Here is a 24,022-nt window from a genome sequence, read left to right on the forward strand (position 1 = left end):
ACACCTCTAAGAAATATAAAAGATATTCTATATTTGAATGGAAGAATAATTGGACTATCTTGTTTCTTGTCTTAATCTAGGGATAAATATTTATCATTTTTTAAGACACTTAAGGGTGCCCATAATATAGCTTTCAATAAACATATGAGTGTGAAGCTATTTATGAATAACTCAAAGAAAATATAGCTTTGCATCATCTATTATCAAAGCAAATTCAAGGATAAATAATATATTTATTTCTTATTTCTCCTCATGAAATAAGTTCAATGTTAATATGAGAAGATAATTGGGGCAATGCTCTATCTTTTATATCAATATGATCATGTCTGGCACAAAAGGGCAATTTTTGTGTTGACTAATAAAATAACTTTGACATTAGTATTCCGTACAAGAAAGTTATGTCCATATTTGCATGTCCATTTCTTTAACGCATATACCCAACTTTCACTTAAGCCCATCTTTCATAAATTAAAATTAACTAGCTAATTAATCAAGTGGTTTGTAAAGTTAAGATAATTTGACATTTATTTTTTACTCATGCAAATATAAAATCATAAGTACTTGTTATTTTTGTAGTAGAATGCACTATTGATACAATCGCACAACTTTCTTTAATGTTTCATTGGATATTTTATGTTGATGGAGCATCTATAAGTTTTGGTGCTAGGGTAGCAATCTAATTCATCTTTTCTCAACATGATATATTAGAATTTGAGCTTTGCCTAAAATTTATTATAACTAACAAAATCACCAAGTCCTCATAATAGGGCTTATATTTGATATAGATTTTGTGGTTCAAATTTGATGATTCATAATGACTCTCAACTTGCAGCTTCTCAAGTAAAAGTGGATTTTAACACTCATAACTTATTATTAATATAATATCTCAACTTAGTAAAATCAATTATTTATCATGTCAGTATATAACAAATTTCCCGCATACCACAAGAACATAATACTCGAGTTGACACACTTTCTAAACATGTAACTTCAATAATAGGATATTTGTGTAAAAGAAAATGTATTGATATTATACACTTTCCAATTATGCAAGATCCTTGAGAGATAAAATACATAGAAGAATCAAAAGAAACCTCTTGGATAAACATTAATTTATTCCCATTTCTATGTGAAGTGATGCTATCTAAAGATTCAATAGTTGCCATCTATATTCAAAGACAAGCTAAAAACTTCATAATTATTAGAGATTGATTGTATAAAAGAGAATTTATGGGACCCTATCTTAAGTGTCTTCTTCTTTCAGAATTTGAATATGCACTTCGCTAATTAAGTTCAGGTAGGGATATATAGTAAATACTTTGGAGTTAGGGCACTCACTCAAACAATCTTAATATATGTATTCAATTGGCTTACACGAAAGAATGATGCATTAGATTTTATTCAAAAATATAATAATTATCGAATGCACTTTAATCTCAATAATTTTCCACCACTAAAACTTTCTTCCCTCCAAAATCATTGAGTAATAATTCAAAATTTTTTTGATTATTATTTAAAAAAAATCTAAATTTCAGTGTCGTGCCATGTCGAAGAAGAAAGATGGAAGAGAAAGAATATTGTTTGGTGACTTTATATCGATCAATTTTGTTTAGAGATTTCTTCTACTTGTTGTAAATAACTCAAATCTCACTTAATAAACAAAAAAGAAGCTATTAATACTATAAAATAGGTTGGCTATTAAAACATAATGCCCTGCGTAGGAGGGTGGGCTGACGGTTTTTCCTTTAAAGAAGATTTGTGGCGTTATCTTGGTTATAGCCTGTAACAGAAGACCGATTAAGCCAAAGTGTAGAGAACGACAACTCTTTATTGATTTAATGAAACCACATGTGATGATCATTGATTAATTAAATATAATAATTAATTAATTATATAAGTGATAATTGATATGACATAAGATTAATTGGAAATCAATTGGGGTAAAAAATGTAAAAATATCACATTAAAGTTAGATGTCATGCATTGCTAAATCATACATTGATCCATACATATATTGATAGCACTGATGATATTGATAGATACATTAATATCATTGACATTATTGGATAATAAGAGATCTTTTCTTATAACTACCAAATAAAAAATATCATTATTTAGGTCATTGACTATTTTACTAAGTGGGTAAAAAACCTCAAACACTTAAAAAATTAGTAAAGCAAATAATTTATGTGGAAGAACATCATTTGCTACTTTGGCCTTCCTATAAATATCATCATGGATAATAGAACTTAATTTAATGAAATGATAATTATGTATTTTTTTAAAAATCTTTATATTTAATTGATCCACACAACTATCATACATCCTCAAATGAATGGACAAACAAAGTTAACAACCATCAAAGGATTAAAGACATGTTTTGAAAGGCTAGAGGGTAATGAGTTAAAGAGATTTTGAATATACCATGAGCTTGCAATACAACATCAAGAACTCTAATAGAAGAAACACATTATAATATTTATTTTGGCATAGAAGAAATTATTCTTGTTGTTATCTGCATCTCAAGCCCTAAGATTCAAACTTTTATTGGAGTTAGTAATGAGGACAAGCTACATTATAATATTGATATTCTTCTAGAAATATGTGATATAGCTTCACTTAGAAGTATTGCCTCTCACCAACAAACAACTTATCAAATTAATCGAAGTGTAAAACATTTAGATATCTTTATGGATGTGGAGTGGATGATAGAATTTGATGGAGTTTTAGGGGCCGGGGGATCAGGGTGTAGAAAAAAAGATTAGGTCATAGCTTTCCCTTGTTTAGTCAAGAGCTTCAAGGAGGAAATTAGGTTAGCTGTAAGATTTTAGTTGTTGGTTTGTTGGTCTTGGATGATACTTTATGAAGTGAAGGAAAATGTGTGAACATTATGTAGCACGTGTAAGAGAGGACTAACAAGTAACTTAAATATAACATAAATATAATTACCTAACATATATTTTCATTCATTGGTAGAAAATTACAAAGCATTTCATGTCATATTTATAAGCACCATGTGAATCTTGGACTAACTCAATTTAGAGGGAAAAATAGAAGAAAGGAAGGGGGAAATCACTTAATGAATTAGAAGAGTTTCATCATATTTTTCATTTTCTATGATCACCCTAGGGGTGTTAATATTTAACACGACCCGAAAATCAGAATAAAAAATTCGGGTTATGGTCAACATGTTTCACAAACAGGTCGAGTTTGGGTTCCCGGATTCAACCTATTTGAAAAACGGGTCAAGTTCGTGTTGATTCAGAAACCCGAACTCAACCCAGTTTAACCTGAGAAAATCGCGCGAGTCACATCCGCGCTGACAGTGCCACCCCGTCCGCATTGATGTCGTCTCGTCCACACCGTCGCCCTCTCGTCAAGTGACCGCGTCTAATGCGATTGTCGCTGACTGGTACCGATGTCGCCGTCTCATCGGTGACCGTGTCTGACCATTGCATATCATCGATGGCCACTAGTCGATGCCACTACCACCATCCAGTCCACTCTGGCATGCCTAGCCGCATGGTTGGTACTACTATCGTCATCCCGTTCGCGTTGGCCTGCCTGCCCGGTGCCGCTGCCATCGTCTCATTCGCGTTGTCCTGCCTGGTCGGTGCTGCTGTCGTCGTCCCATTTGCACAGGCTTGCCTAGCCAGTGTTTCTGCCACTATCTCATCTACGTTGGCATGTCTGGCCGCCTGGTCATTGCTGTTGCAATCATCCCGTTTGAGCTGGCTTGCTTGGCCGATGTCACTGAGTGCACCTGACTGTCGTTGTTGTCTAGTCCTGCTTCTAGTCGCTATTGTCGTCTCGTCCCGACCTCCAGCTTCTTTTGGATCAGAAGTATAGAAGAAACGGGTTGACAGTTGTGTCGGGTTAACCTGAGTCAGAAGAGGGTCGTGTTGGAGAAAGTAGCCCGTTTGAAAAAAATGGGTCAGGTTCGGGTCGAGTCAACTTATGTCGGGTCAGAATTTGGGTTAGACCCAAACCCAATCCATGACCCAAATTTAATAGCCTTAGATCACCCCCATTAAGAGGTCATCCACACATATTTCCAAGGAAAATTGAAAACTAAAATAAAAATTAAATAAAGATAAAAAAAATGCATTTTAATCATTCCAATTTTGGGCTTTAACTTGGTTCATTAGATTTTACTAACTTGAACCTTTGTTCTTAGTCTTGTAATGTGTCCAAAGAGTTGATTTGATTGAACCATCTACATGAAAAAAAAAATCAATTCAAAATCATATCATTAGATCAGCTCTAGCATAAATTTAAAATAAAAGCCCTGATAAAATCACTGGAGCAAAGCCTTGAATTGAATGACCTGATGCCAAACAAACAGGCAATGAAACTTCTCAGCTCTCTCTCTCTCTCTCTCTCTCTCTCTCTCTCTCTTATGCCTTTGCCAAAGCCAGTCTGCTGAGATCTAATTTCAAAGCTGTGCTACTGTCCTTTGCCAAGAGGCTGACGGTACTGAATCGCTCTATTGTTTTTTCTTTTTTTTAAGATTTATCGATCCATGAAAACTGTTGGTATTATTCGTTTGGGCTGCGTGCATTTTTGACCGAGTTTTTTTTTAAAGATCACAGGGCTTTCAATGTCCCGTACATCACGGCTCAACCACTTCATTCGATTCGCTTGTAATTTTATTGAAGGAAAAATTCTCTTCTTTAGTATTGAAAGAAAGTTTTTAATCATTCATTTTTTTTTTTAATTTAGTTTAGTTTGCTCAGAAGAGTAGTTTAATCTTTATTCTATTTTATTCATAATCTTATCCATTATTATGGAGAAATTATTCTATGAGGCATTCGAATCAAAGAACCGTCCAGATATATGAGTGTACATGTACGCTATATACATATTTGTATATACACAGTGTATGTCAAATCAGTGTACACTCATAGTTCATATGATTATTCAGGTCCGGATGCCTCACTAAATAATTTCTCCTTTGGGAATTTCCAATCGAAAAACTCATTTTTACTAAAAAATACAGTAAAGCTTAAAATGCAGTAATTCTTCTACAATCGAACGTCATTTTTTTTTTCTTTTGCATGCTTCCTGTGACAGTAACCATCTTTGACGTGCTTTTCTAATCTTTAAGGCGCTTCTTTGGCAAATCCCGCAGCGAATTATTTTGGGGTAGGTGAACAGTCCAACGCCAATATTGGTGTCGTTCTATTCACCTACCGGAATTTGGCGTGCGATTTGGAGTTTGAATGGAGCAAATGGCGGACAGAAACGGCATACGGTGGTATGCAGTTCAGTTAGATATGGTCTTATTAAGAGTCTCTTTGGGATAATTTTCTCACTATTTTATTTTTTAAACAACTAAAATTTTATTTCACTGCTATTTTTTTGGGATTTTTTATGTTCAGAATATTTTTTTTACAACCAAAGTCGTTAATATATAGTGTTTTTTTAGACATTTAGGCTAATTAAAGCAAATTCACGCACATATCACATACGCAAGACACAAATCGAAGACCTCTTGATTGATAGTTAGAGCTCCCAACCAACAGATCAAAGATAAACTGCATATATAGTAGTTTTTAGAAAGCAGCTATTCGAATTTTTAAAAAAGAACATATTTATAATATACACAATAATTTCAACAATTAATTTTTCTCACAACAATTTAAAAATCACCTTTATAAAATCTTGCAGCCGTCCCAAACAAATCTTGAATATTATCAATCTCTTCTGCAAATAGTTGAGTGGCATTTATAAGAAAATATTGGATAAAAATATTCCGATTAAATTTTTAATTATAATGAATTGTACAATATTTGATGAATTTTTTTAAAGATAAATGTAACAAAAAATTTGATTAATTTTTTATATAGTAAATTAATTTGAAAATAAATACATCAAATTTGTATTCATACAAATTATTTATTCCCTCAAACAAATTTATCTCAGTTTTAATATTATTTTCAAAATTTAAATTTTGTCTAAAATTATACTTTATTTATTATTTTAAAATTAGAAAGATAATAAGTGTTGCGTCCTGGAATATTCGCGGCGGTAGAGAAATATTTAGTTTAACGTCTTAGCATTGTACGAAGATAGTAAAAAAAACCAAGTAAATTCTGGTTTGTTTATTTTCTGCACTATTTTTTCAACATTTTTACTGCGTTCAGACGTTTATATATTTAGCAAAAAGGATAATATAAATAAATATATTATTTATTTATGCATATAAGTCTCACGTTTTCTATTTGAAAAATAATAATAATAATAATAAACAGTAACCTGCAGTACGTAGCAATCTCTTATTTATCTGCAAATCTGCTACCTAACAGCTGTGGACTTCATTTTCTTTATCTCTGTGATCGCTGCACGAGAAGCAATAATAATTAACAGGATAATTTATGGTCGGCTTCCTATCTGATTTGAGCTTAGATCTTTCAGTTTTCAGAACTTTCAGCTTATATATATTTTTTTTTATTTCAGCCTCTCATTTTCACATGGCTTCTTTTTTATTATTTGTCATAAAATGATAAAAATAATAGAAACTGCGTAAATTATTGTATTTTGAAAACTATAAAAAAATATTATTTGTATTTGAGAAATTGTGCTGCTTGCATCCAATAAGATGATTACACTCCATTAAGCCCCAGGACCTTTGGTTTGACTCGACATGGCATTTAGAGAAAATTGGATTCGTTATGTACCTTTAAGTTTGTTTGATATTCATAATCAATTTGTTGGAAATAATGAACTATTCATCTCCGTTGCAAAATGAAATCATATTTGTGAGAATTTGACTTCAAGAAAATTAAATTTGTTATATGCATGCCTTTAAGTTTGTTGAGAGCTAGAGCAATCGTGGTAATAGAGGTCGAAGGGACTGTAGTAAGGTGACTGAGGTAAAAGAGACCGTTGTCAAGTGATAGAGGTCAGAGAGACCATAATCAACTGATGATGGTGGTCGGAGGGATCGAAGTCGACGGGTGATAATGATCAGAGGGATCGTTGTCGATAATGGGAGGGACCGTAGTTGGTGGTTGGTGAAATCGTAGTCGATGATTAGAGGAACCATAGTCAGCGGGCAATGGTGGTCAGAGGGACTGTAGTCGGTGAGCGATGAAGGTCTTAGGGATAGTAGACGGTGGGCAACAATGGTTGGAGGGACTGTAGTTGGCGGGCAATGGTGGTTGGAGGGATTGTAATCGGCAAGTGAATGAGATTTCAGGGACAGTAGTCAATGAGCAATAATGGTCATAAGGATCATAGTTGGTGGGCCAAAGTGGTCAGAGGGACCAAAATAGCTAGGTGGGCTACGATGGTTGGAGGGACCTTAGTCTGGTGATAGAGGTTGGAGGGATCATAGTCGTTGGGCAACAAAGGTCGAAAGGACTGTAGTTGGCGGGCGACGAAGGTCAGAGGGTCTATAATAAGTGAGCGACGTAGGTCGGACAAAAGCCCAGCCATAACTATCGGACGAAGGTTAGACAAACCGTAGTTGGTAGGCAACGTTGGTCGGAGGGACCGTGGTCGACAAGTGACAAAGGTCGGATGAAGGCCCAATGATGGCTACTGGACATAAATCAAACAAACCATAATTGGCGAGCAACAGTGGTTAGTGAGACCATAATCGACATGCAATAGAGGTTAGATGAAGGCCCAACAAAGGTTGTAATGCCCTAGAATTTAATTTGGGAAAATTCTTTCTTTTATCTTTTATTACAATAACCAGAGCTATCTAATTTCATTAATTAGTAATAAACAACTAAAACAAATTATATAATTCAAAACTTTAATATACATCCATATTCATTGACCAAAAAATTAATTATATACAATACTCATGAATTATATAATCACAATATATCCTTCTATTCATGTATAAAAGAATAACTAAAATAAAAAGAAGCAAAACCTGAGAAATCTAGATTAGTCTCACACTTCTGAATATCTTCCTTACTTGAAATTATTTAAATCACATATAATGAGCTAAAAAGCCTAGCAGATAACTGAAATCTTATAACTGAATTCAAACTAAGATAAAGAAAAAATATGCGCGTCATCAATCAATTCATAATATTAACAATCATATGATCAAAAATCAATGGAGAAATAGTAAAACTCACATGTAGTAGTAGTAAAATCTGTAAATAGTAAAATAATATGGAACATAGGAAAGTAAAATATCAAAGTGGGGGAGTCAATAAACCAGTATGAGTGTTGAATCAATAAAACAGTGATCGTATAAGTACTATCAATCAGTAAAGAAATTGTATAAAATGATAAAATCGAATCATTAGTAAAGATTATCAAAATCATATCAATATAATATAATCATATAATGATATGCACATATTATACAATTATTCTATATTATTATCTTAATCACATGCTCAATATATCAAGTGCTTAGTATAACACATATTCATTATTAGTAAGTGAATCAATATCAATAACAATAACAGTGAATCAATAGTAGTATCAAACATCATCGATGTCAATATCGGCAATAATATTAATACAATGTTGTTAGTAAAAGGGTGGCAATGATAATGAAGCAATACATGAATAGTGAATATATATAGTGATAGTAAATACATTATCATTAAAGTCATACAATAACAATGAATTTATATCATGCATTTCAGAGATCACACTTAAATAAATAAGAATTCATGGCTATCACGGTGTTCTTAAGTAAAAAAAAAAAAAAAAAAAAATCTTTTTTATTTTCAATTATTATAGAAATTTGAATTGTTATAATGGGTGTCGGATGGAGGTCAGACGAACTGTGGTTGACTGACGATGGTGGTCGGAGGGACTGTAGTCGGTGAGCGATGATGGTTGGAGGGATCGTAGTCGGCGGGTGACAGAGGTTGGACGAGTGCCCAATAATGGTTGTCGGACGGAGGTCAGACGGAGGCCCAATGATGGCCCAGGCGGAGGTTAGATGAAGGCCCAACGATATCTACTATACCGTACGAAGGTCCGATAGTGATGGTCGGTCAAAGGCTCAGCATCGGCGGCTTAGCGGTAAGGATTCGTCAGCAATGGTGCCGTAGTGGAGCTCTGGGATGCTTCAAGCCTCAAAGCTCTCTTGAGTCTCTAAATTAATTCTTTTAAATGTTTCCTCAACTTTTTACATTCGGGCTTAGGACCAATATAATCAATTTTAAAAATGATAAAACTTTAACCGTGTATTAATTTATTTTTTTTCCTTCACAAGTTAAATTTGTCTTGCAAGTTAAAGAACAATATGAGAGATCACTATATATAATAATAATAATAATAATAATAATAAGTTATGAGCTGGTCCTATCAACTCGACAGATACTTTGTATTTTTCTATATTAATTATTAGCGAAACTCTGTCCACTTCAATTATATTGGTCAAAGGTCCGAAAACTAAGATTTTGGTTGATACAATATTTTTATGATAATGGTGGACATATTTTTGTACGAGTAAGACAATTTCGAAGTAGTTTTAATATTTTAGAGTGGAGCCAATTCGATACCATACGCTCACTATAAGCCAAATAGAGATGACCGTATGTGACCTGCACAACAAATTTTAAAATTTTTTTTTTGTAAGTATTTAAATTTTTTTGCATTTAATTATTTGAAAAGTAGAACTACTATTTGAAATACTGTGGCGGATGATAAGAGTGATGGTTAGTGAAGGTGGTGGGAGATGATAATGTTGATGGCAGACAGTGGCGGGTGATGATAGTAGTTAGGGGTATCAATATTTGACATAATCGAAAAAGCTAACTCGAATCCGACTCAAAGATTGCAGGTTAGGGTAAATCCGTTTTTGAAACGGGTCGTATTCAGATTCAACAAACCGACCTGATTCAAAAATTAGATTGGGTTCGGGTTGGCTCGGAAACTTGGGAGTGACCTAAAATTGGTCGCCTGCCCGCAGTCACGTGTCTCTTCGTTGGCCCATATGCACGTCGCCTGCTGCTACGCCACAAGCAAATAATAGTGCGAACGGAAGGTCGACGGCAGACTTACGGGTCGGGTTGACCCAAATCTGAAGCGGGTTGGGTTTGGATCGGGTCGAATAGTGCCATGTCAGTTTCGGGTTTGACCCAAACCTAACCCGTGACTCGATTTTGACTGCCATAGTGGCAGTAGCGAGTGGGAAAAGCAAGGGTATTTAAAAATAGTTTAAATTTTAATGATTATAACTTTCATCGAAATGAATTAAATGATAAATTTAAAATTCATGAAAAAAATGCTTTTGATAACACGATTAGGAGTGTAGATGTATTAGATCTGACATTTTTTAAGAAAGGTAAAGATAGAATAAAAAAGATTTGATTAGATGCATTAGAAATAATATTTTTTATTAAATTTAATTATGAATTTGACTCTTAATAAAACATAATAAAAATGTTCATTCATGTAGCGGATCCTAAGTAGTGGGATAAATTTTTGTTATTGCTGAATAAAATACTTCAGATTTCGCTCTCTTCTAAAATAATGGTTAATTTTTAGAATCTCTGAATTTAATAAATATTATTTAAATTAAAAAAGACTTATCATTAGATTATTTGTAAGTCTCAGCACATTATTGACTATTTGGATGCTAATCTTCCTATTTCAAACGTACTTTTATCACTTTTTATTCACTGAATTATATATTTATATTTATATAATTTATCGTCATTATTTAAATAAATATATTTTTTGGCTTGTCCTAAAATCTGTCACCATTTTACAGCACACCCTTTCCTCCATCTCTGTACGTATGGCTGAAAATTTTTAAATAAGTGGAGGAATATTTTTCAGTCTTCAAAGAAATTAATATAAAATATGAAAAATAAAATAGATTTTGCTTAAAATTATGTAATTAAGCCATCTAAATGATATGAATCTAAAAATAAAATTTTTAAAAATTAATTTAAAAAAAAAAAAGCTTTACCATAAAATAAAAACCACTAATCGCCCCTCTTCCCTCCCTCTTCCTCTATAGAATAGTCCCTTACCTATCTATGTTATTACATTCTTATCTCTGCCTCTACCTTCTTCAGTGTGAGTAATCCACGCAGAATGGAAAAGCTCTTCTTTTTCCTTCCCAATCCTCAATGAAAATCGACTCATTCAAGGAGGAGAGAAAAAAGCTTGTTCCTTTCATAGCACACTTTACACAGAACAAATCCGTCTGTAATGGGAGTTGTTTGTGACCACGCTTCTTCCACTCTCTTATGCGCTGAGGACAACAGAAGCATACTTGGTCTTGATGAAGATGTGGAGGTATGCACCAATGGAGGAGCTCAGGGGAGCTTCCCTGGCGAGATTTCCGTGCAAAAGATTGATTTTTTTCCGTTGCAGACTGAGGAATGCTTGAATGCTTTGCTGGAGAAGGAACAAGAGCTTCTCCCAGCTGCAGATTATGCGAAGAGGTTGATGAGTGGGGTATCGGACATTTCTGCAAGAAAAGATGCTGTCGATTGGATTCAGAAGGTGGTCTCTTCTATCTTTTATCCTTGCAGTTCGTCTTTGTTGGTTGATTTACTTCTCTGTATGTGGATTTTGAAGCTTTCTCTTGCTTAATTTATAGTGTTTTTCTAGCAATTTTTTAATGGAGCAGGAGAGAATCAATTTGGATGCAGTTTTTTTCCTTTATTCCTTTCTATGATAGCATAAAACTAATATCTTTTACTTTTTTTTTTGATAGCATCTTTAACACATTTGTGGAATAATAAATGGAAATAATGATGACATTTATGCTTTCATTTGAATCATTCTCTTCCTTGATGGCATTTGTGTTTTACATTTGGTGTTGATAGCTTGCAATTTTTTTAAAATCTTTATTAGTTCTTTGGGGTTGTTATAGAAAGAGATTTATTTTATTTCAAACTATCTATTATTTTGAGAATGATAGTAATGAGATTGTTGATTTCTTTATCTATCTTTTAGTACTCGAATTGATCTTTGGCCATGTGCATGGGAATGTGCAGGTTCGTGCATATTACAGCTTTGGACCTCTATGTGCCTATTTATCTGTAAATTATCTGGATCGATTTCTATCCACACACGAGCTCCCAGTAAGAACAAAGAACTCTGCATAATTATTTCTATGATTTTTATGAAGAAATTTGTCCAGATGATTTGTTCTTGGTTTTCCTATTCTATAGTTAATTTGTTCAGCTACTTTTCTTTTTTAATAGCATGGGAAAGCTTGGATGATGCAATTGCTAGCTGTGACCTGCCTTTCCTTAGCCATAAAAATGGAGGAAATTGGAGTCCCTCAATATATGGATTTACAGGTGAAGTCATATTGCTTTTTTGTGTGTTAATTTTTGTTTTTCTAATTAGTGCATTTGATATGTTACAATAGATTGGCAATGCCAAGTATGTATTTGAGGCAAAGACTATACAGAGAATGGAGCTTCTTGTGCTTAGCAATCTCAAATGGAGGATGCAATCAGTGACACCTTTCTCTTTCATGGACTACTTCTTACACAAGTTTACTGAAGGAAATCCTCCAAAAGAACCAGAGATCGATCGTTGCACAGATCTCATTTTGGGTACTATTAAAGGTTTGTTTTAAGAAATCTATGGCTTCAGAAAGACAAGGAATCAATAAATGGATTTTGATTTGTGTAAACAATCAAATACAGGCATTGGCTTTTTCGAGTTTAGGCCTTCAGAGGTGGCTGCTTCAGTTGCCATGGCTGCACTGGTTGATGCTGGTTTAGTGTCCATGGTAAAGGCTCTGAACTGTTGTTCCTTTTTGGACAAGGTAAATCTTTAAAAACAAAAAGGTAATTTATTAGTTATACATGAATCATTTTATTAGATAATAGTTTGTCTCACAAGAAATAATTAACTTCTTCTTTTGGAGTGAAAGTAGCTTAGAATCGTTAGGAGCATTTAGGAAACACTGGGGTTCAAGTTGAGCTTAATCTTCTTAGCTTAATCCACTAGGTGATTCTTAGAAAGCTTAAGCTAATGGTAAAGTCCACTGCTATTAAGGCTTCGTTTGGGACGGCTTTCTTCCTGTTTATTAAAATAGCTTTTTAGAGAACGCAGTTGTAAGAAGCAGTAAAAAAGCCGTTCCAAATGTAGCCTAAGGTTTCGTTTGGGACTGCTTTCTTTTTGTTTCTTAAAGCAGCTTTCTAGTACAAATATTTTTATTCTTGTACTAGAAAGCTGCTTTAAGAAGCAGAAAGAAAGCCATCTCAAATGAAGCCTAAGTATGAACTCAAATATTGTTTCATTTTTTCAATATGACTTCTAAGCCCATGTTGATCCTAACAAGGACATCATTTACTAAGTTATTTCGTCATAAATGTTGCGCTGAACAACTGGAAGTGTTAGTTCTTATTACATCTTTCTGTGATTTAAGATCTTTCGGTTCAAATTTGGAAATGGTACTGTTTGCAGGAGAAAGTGATGCAATGCTATAATGCACTACAAGGCAGAAATCTCATGGTGGAGAGGCTTCCTCCTACTTCCTCCTCCGTACCGCAGAGCCCAATTGGGGTGCTGGATGCCGCAACTATGAGCTACAACAGTGATGAAACCATTAGTAACTCGCAAGCAAATTCTCTCAATAATTCTCCAGCATCAAAGAAGAGGAAGCTTAACTGCACATCAGCATCATAGGAGCTTGGATTTGTTCTATATTGTTTCTTAGAAGCTCAAGTTTTTTCCTTCTAAGTTCAATTTTTGTTAGCAAGTCTTTGTCTCTATCATGATGTGGGGCAAGGTGTGCCAAATGACAGCCTTTGATGAGGAAGATGAAGACAAAACAGAAAAAAAAAAAGGAGAGAAAATAAGGAGATGGGGTCTTATCTCAGGCTTTTATCATGAGAAAAAGTAATCTGTTGTGAAATTGTCTTCAGAGTTAAGGAACAGATATAACTAGCAAGGAGATTGAAACTTGGGAGACTATTTATTGTTCTTTTGTGAAAGAAATTACAAAATGAGATTGCTTCTTTATAAAAAAAAATTGTCTTCTAACATAGAGAAGTAAGAAGAGACGTAAGAAAAGCAAATAACTATTGAAACTGAAAATAACTCAACTTGTTGTGTCTGGATTACCACTCTTGTTTGAATTTTTGTCTCTTTTAATTGTGGGAATCGCTTCTCTTGGCTCTCTGCATAAAAATAGTCTTAGGTTTCGTTTGAGATAACTTTCTTACTGTTTTCTAAAACAATATTTTTGTTCAAATTTTTTTTGAATTAAAAATTTTTACTAAAAAATTATTTTAAAAAACAAGAAAATTGTCCCAAACAAAACTTTAGCTTTCGAACGTATGATGGAAGCAATTTAACAAAAGAAGCCATTGCACTCAATGTTTATGTTAAGGAGGCTATACTCTTCTTTTAAGTGTTCTGATTGACTAATCTTTTTAGTGTCATATTATTAGTTCATTTCTTGTGGAAAGATGAATAAGCTGGTTTTATTTGTTAGGCTTCGTTTGGAATAGCTTTTGACCAATTGTTTTTTTCGTTGCTTTCATTGAATTTATGTTCTAAAAAGTTGCTTTTGAAAGCAGTTCCAAATGACGCCTAAGCTAGATGTCGCGTTCCTATAACCCTAAACTTTTTGAATTAGTCCTCTTTGATTGATTCCTCTTTTAACATCTATGTTTAATTCCATGTACATTGGGTGTGAGAATTTTTTATTTTAGAATTAGAAAATATGGGAAGTGGAATTTGAAATTTAGGGGAATATTAACATGGGGGTGATATCAATGAATTGCTATAGAAGATTGGTTCTCGGCCAATCTACTCTATGAACTCATGATATGAATGTTAAGTCGGATATTTGAATCCTATAGATTTTCTCATTATTTTAATTTGCATTTCTTGGGGTCAATACTTCCTCAAAAAAGTATTGTTTTCTTGTTAATCGCATTTTACATGATGCCCCAAAAAACAATCTAGGAATAAGGGAAAGATGACCCTAAGGGATAACAATTTTGGAATAAGAGAAATATTCTAAGGAATGAAGATATATTAAGTTTTTTGAGACAGATTTCTTACTGCTGCTTAAAATAGCTTTTTAGAACAACAAATAAAACTTTTATACTAAAAAGATGTTTTAAGAACCAGTAAGAAAGTTGTCCCAAAGGAAACCTTAATCTTACAGAAGAGAACATGATTAATCATTAATCTTAAGGAACTATCTAAAGTTGGTTATTAATCATTCTATGATGAATTTTGCCTAACTCTTTTGGTTTTGGGTATAGAAACTTCCAACACTTATATGTATGTAATGTTCCCATCCAACTTATATGTAAAAACAATCCCCTATTGCCAGCTTCCAATAACTATTAAAATGTCATGTTAAAAAGCAAACAAATATAAATATATATATTTTTTTAAAAAACCCTCTTTTATATATATTTTACTAATAAACTTCTTGTTTCTATTTATTTATTTATTATTTATATATTTTTCTTTTTTTATATACTTTTGTATTTAGGATGGCAGAACATAGCATGTTGTTGGTCTTGAAAGTGCAGTAGGTAGAGACTCTACTTTCTTAGCCACATGCCTATGTGTGCTTTTATAGAGGAGATAGAGAGAACCAATAAGGTGGTTGCCACCTAATTTAATTGAAAAAATTGCTATCAAAATTATGTTATTAATATTTTGTCAAATCAAACTTATACTTGTACATTCAATATTTTAAAAAATAATTAATAAATAAATAGAACATACCAAAAAATTTTTAGTTTTGAAGATCAAATTTGTAACATAAAATCTAACTTTTGATTGTTTTTAAATTAGTGCACCTTTTATTATCTTCATTGTATTTTCATCTTATAATTAATTGGATATCTATAAAAAAAGAAAATAAGAAATTTTTTTTTTTTTTGGAAACGGTGTATCTATCTGTTGCCACCCCCGAAATGGCGCTTGGCCACATGACTAATCCTCGATTGACCTAGAAGAGACATCAACTCCAGAAACCTGCTAACCTACACTTGATTGAGCACAACTTAAGAGGCGCTGCTGCTCGAGGGGATTCAAGCACGGATTGGGGGGTTCTAACCATACTCGCCTACCAACCAACTAAGCAACGGCGGGTAAGAAATATAATTTGACCCCACTCATTTAATTTTTTTTGCAAAAATTATGTGCTTTGAAAAAGAGTTTCTCATCATAATTTTTTTTTATTTTGATTAATCATTGTTCTCGCTTAAAGAATACTTATTTTATTTGAAAATTTTCAGTTGTTACCATTCATTAAGTGATTTACTAAAAATATGAAATTTCAATAAATTTAATATATATTACGAAAAATTTTAAAATGTATATTGATGTTCATTATAGCAAATAATTATTTATTATGTCTCATTTTTTATTTTATTCTTTTTAGCATATTATTATAACAATTATTGAATAAAAATATTTTTCTCATTTATAACAAATAAGTTTGTGAGCCAATTTAAAATCATAGAATTAAACTAAAACTCGAGCTCAAATTTGATTAATTAATAAAGCTCGAGCTCTAATAAAAAATGAGTCAACTCGGCTCGACTTGTTAAGCTCATCAATTTCCACTACAACAGCTTTTAAATAGCTTTTAACCATATTAATAAATAACGGAATAAAAAGAAATGAGAATTTAAATATCTATTTCGACAGCAGCATATCATTACAAGCAATTATTCTGTGAGAACACCGGATGATTCAGAGACCAAGCAAAATGCAGCACATCATCCGATACACGGTGGTACGAGCACCAGTACCGAGCCAAAAACTAACATGACACGTTTTGATCGATCTCCGGATGCTGTCTGGTGTCCGCACAAAATAATTTTTCTATGATTACAAATCTGCTCCAAAGGTGACTTTGGCTGGAGATTGGAAGAAAGAATTTTAGGAAAAAGAGCAATTTGCGACATCAGTAAGGGTTTACTGAGGCATGTAGGTTTTAATACTTCTATATAAGCAGGACTCTTCCTGAGAAATGCGAATGCTGTTTCAATTTTTTAGCTCTAGTGAGGTACAACTTGAGGACTTAGTTTTTATTTGGGATAATTTTCTTAATGTTTTTTAAAACAAATATTTAATACAAAATTTTTTTGAACAATAAATTTTTGTACTAAAAATATTGCTTTAAAAATCAATAAAAAAGTTGTCTCAAACAAAACCTAAGCCAAGTAAAATAACCTAATAGACCAAATTTATTTACATAAATCTTCATGTTGGGGGAAAGCTAAAAGAACCTTAACTCTCCAAAACTAATTTATACAGCAGTCCTTTGCCCCATTATTATGCATAAAATAAGAGAAACTAATTATTAAATCAGCAAGGGAACAAAAACACGGGATTGATATGAGACTTTTTATTGTGCATGGACACCGGGCAGAGAGAACCGTTCAGATTTTTCTGTCCACAGTAAAAGCGCAGTCAAAGCGCAGCTGCTACAATAACTATGTTTTTACTGTAGACAGAGATAAATCCAAACGGTTCTTTTCTGTCCGGTGTCCGCACACAATAATCTCTATTGATATGAGGGGGGCTGGCTGGTTTCCTTGATTTATTCCTTTTATGGAGAGCAAGTTGTATAACTCCTTGTGCATCTGCTATAGAATCATATCACCAAAGAATGTTTGGACAAATAATCGATTATATGAAATCTGGCTGCCCTGTAGATGTTAGGCATCGATGCCACATTCGACTGTTGGTGTCGACAAGTCTCGGATGCGAAATTACTTCAGGTATTGGAAAATAAGCATAATGTGTATTGACTACACCAACTGTAATGCCACTAAACCCAGCAAATGCACCATGAACCTGCATTTTCAATTGATAATGTTCTTGAATTTCAAAGTTTAACAAGGTTTTTGATGCTTCTGGGAAGGGAGAAATTATTCTGTGTGGATACCGGGAGGTGAATCAGAGCACGTCACGTCACTCAGTACACATCCGTGGTACACAGCAAGGAGGTGACGTTGTGCGTTCTGATTTGCCTCCAGAGGGTGTCCGGTGTCCGCACAGAATAATTAATCCGGGAAAGGATACTTACAGCATTTTGCCCAAGTACAGTGCATAGGATGCCATCAGCAGCATTAGCCCGGACGGCACGGATCATATATGTGGGATCGATGTACTTCACGTCGGCCGGAACACCAATTTCTTTGAAGTATTTTCTTGTCTGGTACATATTGTAAGTATTACCGTTAGATGAGAACAACAAAAAATGGAAACTATATCCATAGGTATCTCAGTGCCTGTGTATACGGGACGTATAGGATGAATACCATCCATTTTTACCGTGATTAAATTCATAGAGAGAATTTCACTTTTCTCTAATAGAAAAATGTAGTTTGTTTGCCAATGAATTGGTAAGCTAAGAGCTCTTTTATCTTTGGATAAGTTCAAAATAGGCACTTCATATTTGCCATGAAGTACGAATGGATTCTTCTTTGCTTAAGAACCATCATCATAACCAAATCCCTCATGCTTAATTGAAAACTGACTCTTATATTACTCAAAAATGAATCCTTTAAAGTGCGGTTTTAAAATTTTAACAACATTCTAGGTCGTGCGAGTCTCTCCCTCCTACATATTTGAACCCTTTATTGTACATGCTTAAACCAACTAAATAATTCTAAATATTTTCAGTTATCTTATTTTCAAAATATATTACTCAAATTATTCTTCTAATACAATTATTTATCAATTTCTCCTCAAATATTTCACATATGCATCATAAATTCTCATTTCTCACACAATTAACTTTATTGAATGTCAATTTTATATTTTTCTAGCAAACAGTGCAATGTTACCGATGTAATTGCAATTTTATAAAATTTATATTTAACTCTCTATGGTATTGTTTGATCCCATAATACAGGCGCTTCTCTATTTTAACCATTCAATCTCAAATCTAAAAGTTATATCCTCATCTATACCTCAATTCCTATGTATAAAACTTAAAACTGGAAAAGTTATATCCTCAACAACATCTTCATCCTAATTCCCAATTCTTATGTATAATAACAACATAAATCTAGCACATCAATATAAAACTTTTTTTTTTTGAACGAGGGTATCTACCGGCTGCCACTCCAAAGGGAGCATTTGACGGCGTAACTAATCCCTCGATGGAATATAGCGAGGCCACCCACCAGCATTGGGCCCACACTTGCTTTGCCCCACTGAAGAGGTGAGGCCGTAGTATGGGGGATTCAAATCCAGGATGGGGGGTTCCCAATTGTGCTCGCCCACCAACCACCCTAAGCCTCGATGGGTAATATAAAACTTTATCTTCTAATAACACTGATAAATAATGATTGGTATCACACCCTCTAAAATTGTATGATATATTCTATCTTTGTTTTGTTAATTCTAATAGAGCTACCATCCAAACAATTTCTCCACTTTTTTTTTAACTTTCAAATTAGTTCTAGTAAAAAATCTTAACATTTGCAAAAATCATTCATCGAAGATCTGAGTTTGAATATCCCTTTGTAAGCATCTTTATAAAAAATGCAAAAAGATATGTATTAAAAGTTGATTCTTGATGTAATTCTCTTGTAACTGAAAACTTCTGGTTACTCCGCAACTACTTGTACAACTCAGTGCTCTACAGCACATATCTTAATAGCTTTATTGTATCTTTGAGCAAACCTTCCTTCTTGAATGTGTACCATTTCATTTCTCATGGAACATGATCATATGACTTTTTAAAATCAATAAAAATAATTACATAAAAAAACTTACCTACTCTCTATGCTTTTCCTTCAGATGTCTTAACACACAAATCATTTGATGATAGATTTCACAAGCATTAAACCAAATTTACTCTACAAACAAATAAAAATTTTCTAATTATATATTCAAACCTATAAATCTAATGTATAGCTCATAATTTTGATTACTATATCATTAGCAAAATCTTAAAAATCTCCTATATACTTAAAAATTGGTGCCAAAATGAGCTTCCCCAATCATTTAACAAACTTTTAGTTTTCAAAATTTAATCAAAAAAATTATTAACTATACTGCTACAGTGTCCAAATAAAAGTTTAAATCTCAATAGCTATCTCATATGAACCAAAAGTTTTATCTTTTTACATTTTCAAAGCTAACCTCATGCCATTTTTTTATCAATCTATACTAAAACTCTTTATTTTGCTTATTATGCTCTTTCAAATAATTTGCATCTTAACATTATCATTTAATGATTTCTCAAAGTAATATTTTCATCTTTATGAAGATTATATTAACTTCGCTTCTAAAACATATAACTAGATATGAGCATCAATATCTTGTATAAATAGCTTTAATTATTCTATATATCTCTTTTTCTCATTCCATAAAACGAAGGAAATTATATAAATCTTTCAAATTTATAGTTTTTTACTTTCTTTGCCACTAATTTCATGATTTTTATTTTTCTTATGATTATTGTTAGTCTCAGTAGTTCTTAATTTATATTATTCAATAAAAGTACATTTCTTAACAACATTTTTTACCTTTTCAATCTAAGTTTCCTTCCTTCCATACATCTAATTCTAGGTCATCCTAAACTTTCTACAACAATCTTTTTAATAAAACTACTCAACATATCCTACATAAGATTTGGCTAAACAAAAAAAAATCCAAATTGACTCGCTTAACAACCTACTTCTATAACAATTTATCATCTTTTTAACTCCACTACGTTATTTAGGACCAATTAAATTCTTCTAATTATTTTCTTTACATTCCTAAGATAAACATCCATAACAATTAGTCCATATTGCGTAACCAAATTCTCTTTGTGAATTACGTTACAATCTTTCCCATTTTTTCTTTATAAGTAAAAACAAGTCTATTTGTGATTTGATGGCTCCATTTTTTTATGTAATTAAGTGCTCTCTTTTTTTAAGTGTGTTTTTCATTGCGAGATTATAGGTTCTTATTAAATCAAGTATAGCTTCTACTAATTGCATTTCTATTTCTTATTTTAAACTCATCATTAATCCTCTCATAGCTTATCATGGTAGAATCTATAAGTACGTTTAAATAAATCCCAATAAATATCATGAATGCAGCCTAGGTCCTGACAATCTTACCATCTGAATTACTGAAAGGCAACTCTTACAAGTAATTAATGTAAGCTATATCATCATTTCAAATGATCTAACCTTTGACTTTATACTCTTGATTCTAAATTTAAATTATAATTTGTTGGCCACAAGTAAACATACAAGAGATCTTGATAATGTTACCAAGTTTTTTTCTATATTTTGTAAATTTCAAGCTTGTGTTTCGAGAGAATGATTGCAATGCTAAGATGTTTGCGGATCTCTTTTTTGTGAGAGTTGACAATCCTGCACAATCATAGAAAAATAATTGTGTAGCTCTCTTCGAATAGTAAAGCTTGCTTTGTCATATTATGGCATTAATAAATTAGACGATTGATAGGTTTTTCATCAAGCATCATACAGCAACTAAACATTGATTACAGAACATAACTTGCATGAAGCAAAAAATAATAATAATACACTAAGAATAGATATCAAGTATCTAACCTCTTGAACAACATGTATACCAATGTCGCTGAGAATTTTATTCCCAGATGCATCTGTTCCAGTTGCCTTCTCAAGCAAATCCTGTAATATTATCCCGTAGATTTTTATAAACTAGACGATTTTAAATAAACATTTGCAGCATCAAATGATAGGAAGGGCTCTATAAATATGCTATTAAAATAAAAAAAAAGGTGAGGGGGAACTTAGGCTTCGTTTGCGACGATTTTTTTTGTTGCTTCTTAAAGCAGCTTTTTAAAACAAAAATCAAAATTTTCATACTAAAAAGCTACTTTAAGAAGCAACAATAAAGTCATCCCAAATGAAGCCTTAATCTTGACATAAAATTTTAAAGAAAAATTTCGTTGATATTTAGCCTAGGTATTATGAATATTTCCTACAAACTCTTGGTATACATCCAAACATTTTAAAGGTTATTTGACAATCTTAGATACTTACAACGTGAAGTATCAGAATTCAATAATTAGGGTTAGAGACGGTTATATGAAATGGAAGATGAATTTGCAACCGTGTAAATTTTGTCAAGCTGCTCTAAAAAATAAAAGAAACTGTCACTCACTTGGCCGGCACCCTCAGCAACGCATACCACAGCTGACCCCTTAGTCTGAACAAGATACCTTAGATGTCTCAGAACACCATTTGGACCATGCAGAGTAAATGGATCCTTCAAGTACATGTATAAGCAATTAAATAATTATATATTAAAGTAAAAAACATACATTAAACTCTTTTCAGGCACAAAAGCATATTCCATAATGTTTACCTCTGGGATCAAACAAACATCGACTTGTCCACTAGCTAATGATGCATGCATAGCTATAAATCCGCTGCTCCTTCCCATCAGTTTCACAATACCAATGCCATGATAGGCACTATGAGCCTGTAATAAAATTGAGATGAAATTCAATGCAATACTAGAAAATATATATTAGCAGTGAATCATTTTATAACATAGCCTAGTACCAATTAAAATTTCACACTACCAAGTATTAGAAGAATTTACATAAATAGAATATTCTCAAGCCATCAAACCTCAATGTATGCAGAATTTATTGCTCTTTGTGCCTCTTCCACAGCAGTGTCAAAACCAAAGGTCCTGTCCATATATAGGATATCATTGTCAATTGTTTTAGGGACGCCAACAACGGCCACTTTAATCCGCCTTTTATTGCACTGCATTGTTAACAAGTTGAAATATAAAAAGAGAAAAAAAGAAAATATTTACAAATCATTCTGCTGACAATAATTTTGAAATGTTATTGTTAATTATTACGACAAATCTGATAGGACATTGACTTAATGATTGGTTAAGCACTAAATACAAATAGGTGGTTTTTCAATAAAAACAAACTATATTTTGTTATTGGAGATAAAACTCGGTTGAAAAGTTTGCTAGAAATTTTTCTATTTTGGATAACTCCATTTGAATTTGGTTTGAACTTGAAATTACTTCCATATAGTTCCTATAAATCTATGAGTAACTAAAATGAGAACTGAAGGACTTTTTCTTTTTAGACACGTATTGCCATAGCGTAATGAGAAAAAAAGAAGTGGTCAGCGGCATTATGTGAGTCTGGGAGTTTGATAAATTAATAGAGAAGAAACAGACCGGTTTAAGAAAATAGAAAAAAAGAGCAGGAAGGAAAAAAAACTTTTTTAGTGACTAGAGTGTTATTTTGACGGTGAGAAAGAATAATTGTGCCAAAAAATCTACAGAAATTCATTAAATATAATGGAAGTTATCCTTTTTGGGGAAATTTTAAGTGGATAATTTATGTTATTGGTGAAATATCTTTTGTTGATATCTTGTTAGTGTTATTTTCTAGAGAAATTCAAGGCTTCTCTGTTCTTGAGAGATTGAGTGTGTTTGGGTTTAAAAATGAGTATTTTCTTATTTTCTTATGCCCCTTTTATTTATAAACCTGTGTGATTTAGCATAGTAGATTAGACTATCCATCATCATTCATGGACAGAGACTTATCCTGACTGAACCACATAAAGCTTAGAATTTTCTTATGAAGCTTCATTTATTTTGTTATTAATTTGCATTTTTTTTATTTAATTTTACAGATGTAATTGATCACTTCTTTCTGTTGGGTTGATGTTTCAGTTCACATGGTGATCGAGAGCTACTATTTTCATGAATAAACTTTTGTTTATAATTTTACATATAAATTATTTTCTTTGGAATACAAAGTTCTTTCATTTGGCCTTAAGACATGTTGTTTACCTAGCAAGTTAAGGTTGATGATTCAGTTCTTTTGGTGATGAAATGTTAGTATTTTCAATGTTTTCATAAAATTTTGTTTCATATATTGTATGATTACAATTTTATGCTTATATAGGTTTTTATAGAAATTGCTTTCTGGAAAACAAAGTTATTTTATCTGGCCGAAAGTCATGGGGTTTGTCTAGCAAGTTAGGGTTAAGTCCCTCACCATTCCTATATCGTCAACTTGTAATTGATAAATAACAAAAAAGTTTGTTGAAAATTATTATTTTATATAGATTCAAGACAAATTGGAACATTA

General features: G+C 32.5%; 2 protein-coding genes across 2 annotated transcripts in view; one reads left to right on the forward strand and one right to left on the reverse strand.

Annotated features, from left to right (window-relative positions):
* The first annotated feature begins 10,929 nt into the window (after window positions 1-10,929).
* Window positions 10,930-13,939, forward strand: LOC110092999 (cyclin-D2-2-like). Its single transcript, XM_020817729.2, has 6 exons — window positions 10,930-11,445; window positions 11,943-12,029; window positions 12,153-12,251; window positions 12,323-12,524; window positions 12,606-12,727; window positions 13,372-13,939. Exons 1-6 carry the CDS (start codon window positions 11,149-11,151, stop codon window positions 13,591-13,593), a joined length of 1,029 nt encoding a protein of 342 aa, XP_020673388.1. The 5' UTR covers window positions 10,930-11,148; the 3' UTR covers window positions 13,594-13,939.
* Window positions 13,940-17,100: 3,161 nt separating this feature from the next.
* LOC110093006 (ATP-dependent 6-phosphofructokinase 5, chloroplastic-like) overlaps window positions 17,101-24,022 on the reverse strand; it is a 39,295-nt gene continuing 32,373 nt past the window's right edge. Inside the window, exons 8-13 of the mRNA XM_020817742.2 lie at window positions 22,524-22,664; window positions 22,255-22,371; window positions 22,051-22,155; window positions 21,474-21,554; window positions 17,978-18,106; window positions 17,101-17,745 (exon numbers count right to left, since the gene is read on the reverse strand). Coding sequence (XP_020673401.1) covers window positions 17,578-17,745; window positions 17,978-18,106; window positions 21,474-21,554; window positions 22,051-22,155; window positions 22,255-22,371; window positions 22,524-22,664 — 741 coding nt within the window. The 3' untranslated portion in view covers window positions 17,101-17,577. The remainder of the gene's footprint in view (window positions 17,746-17,977; window positions 18,107-21,473; window positions 21,555-22,050; window positions 22,156-22,254; window positions 22,372-22,523; window positions 22,665-24,022) is intronic.

Source organism: Dendrobium catenatum, unplaced genomic scaffold (genome assembly GCF_001605985.2).
Source record: "Dendrobium catenatum unplaced genomic scaffold, ASM160598v2 fragScaff_scaffold_53, whole genome shotgun sequence".
NCBI classification, from domain to species: Eukaryota; Viridiplantae; Streptophyta; class Magnoliopsida; order Asparagales; family Orchidaceae; genus Dendrobium; species Dendrobium catenatum.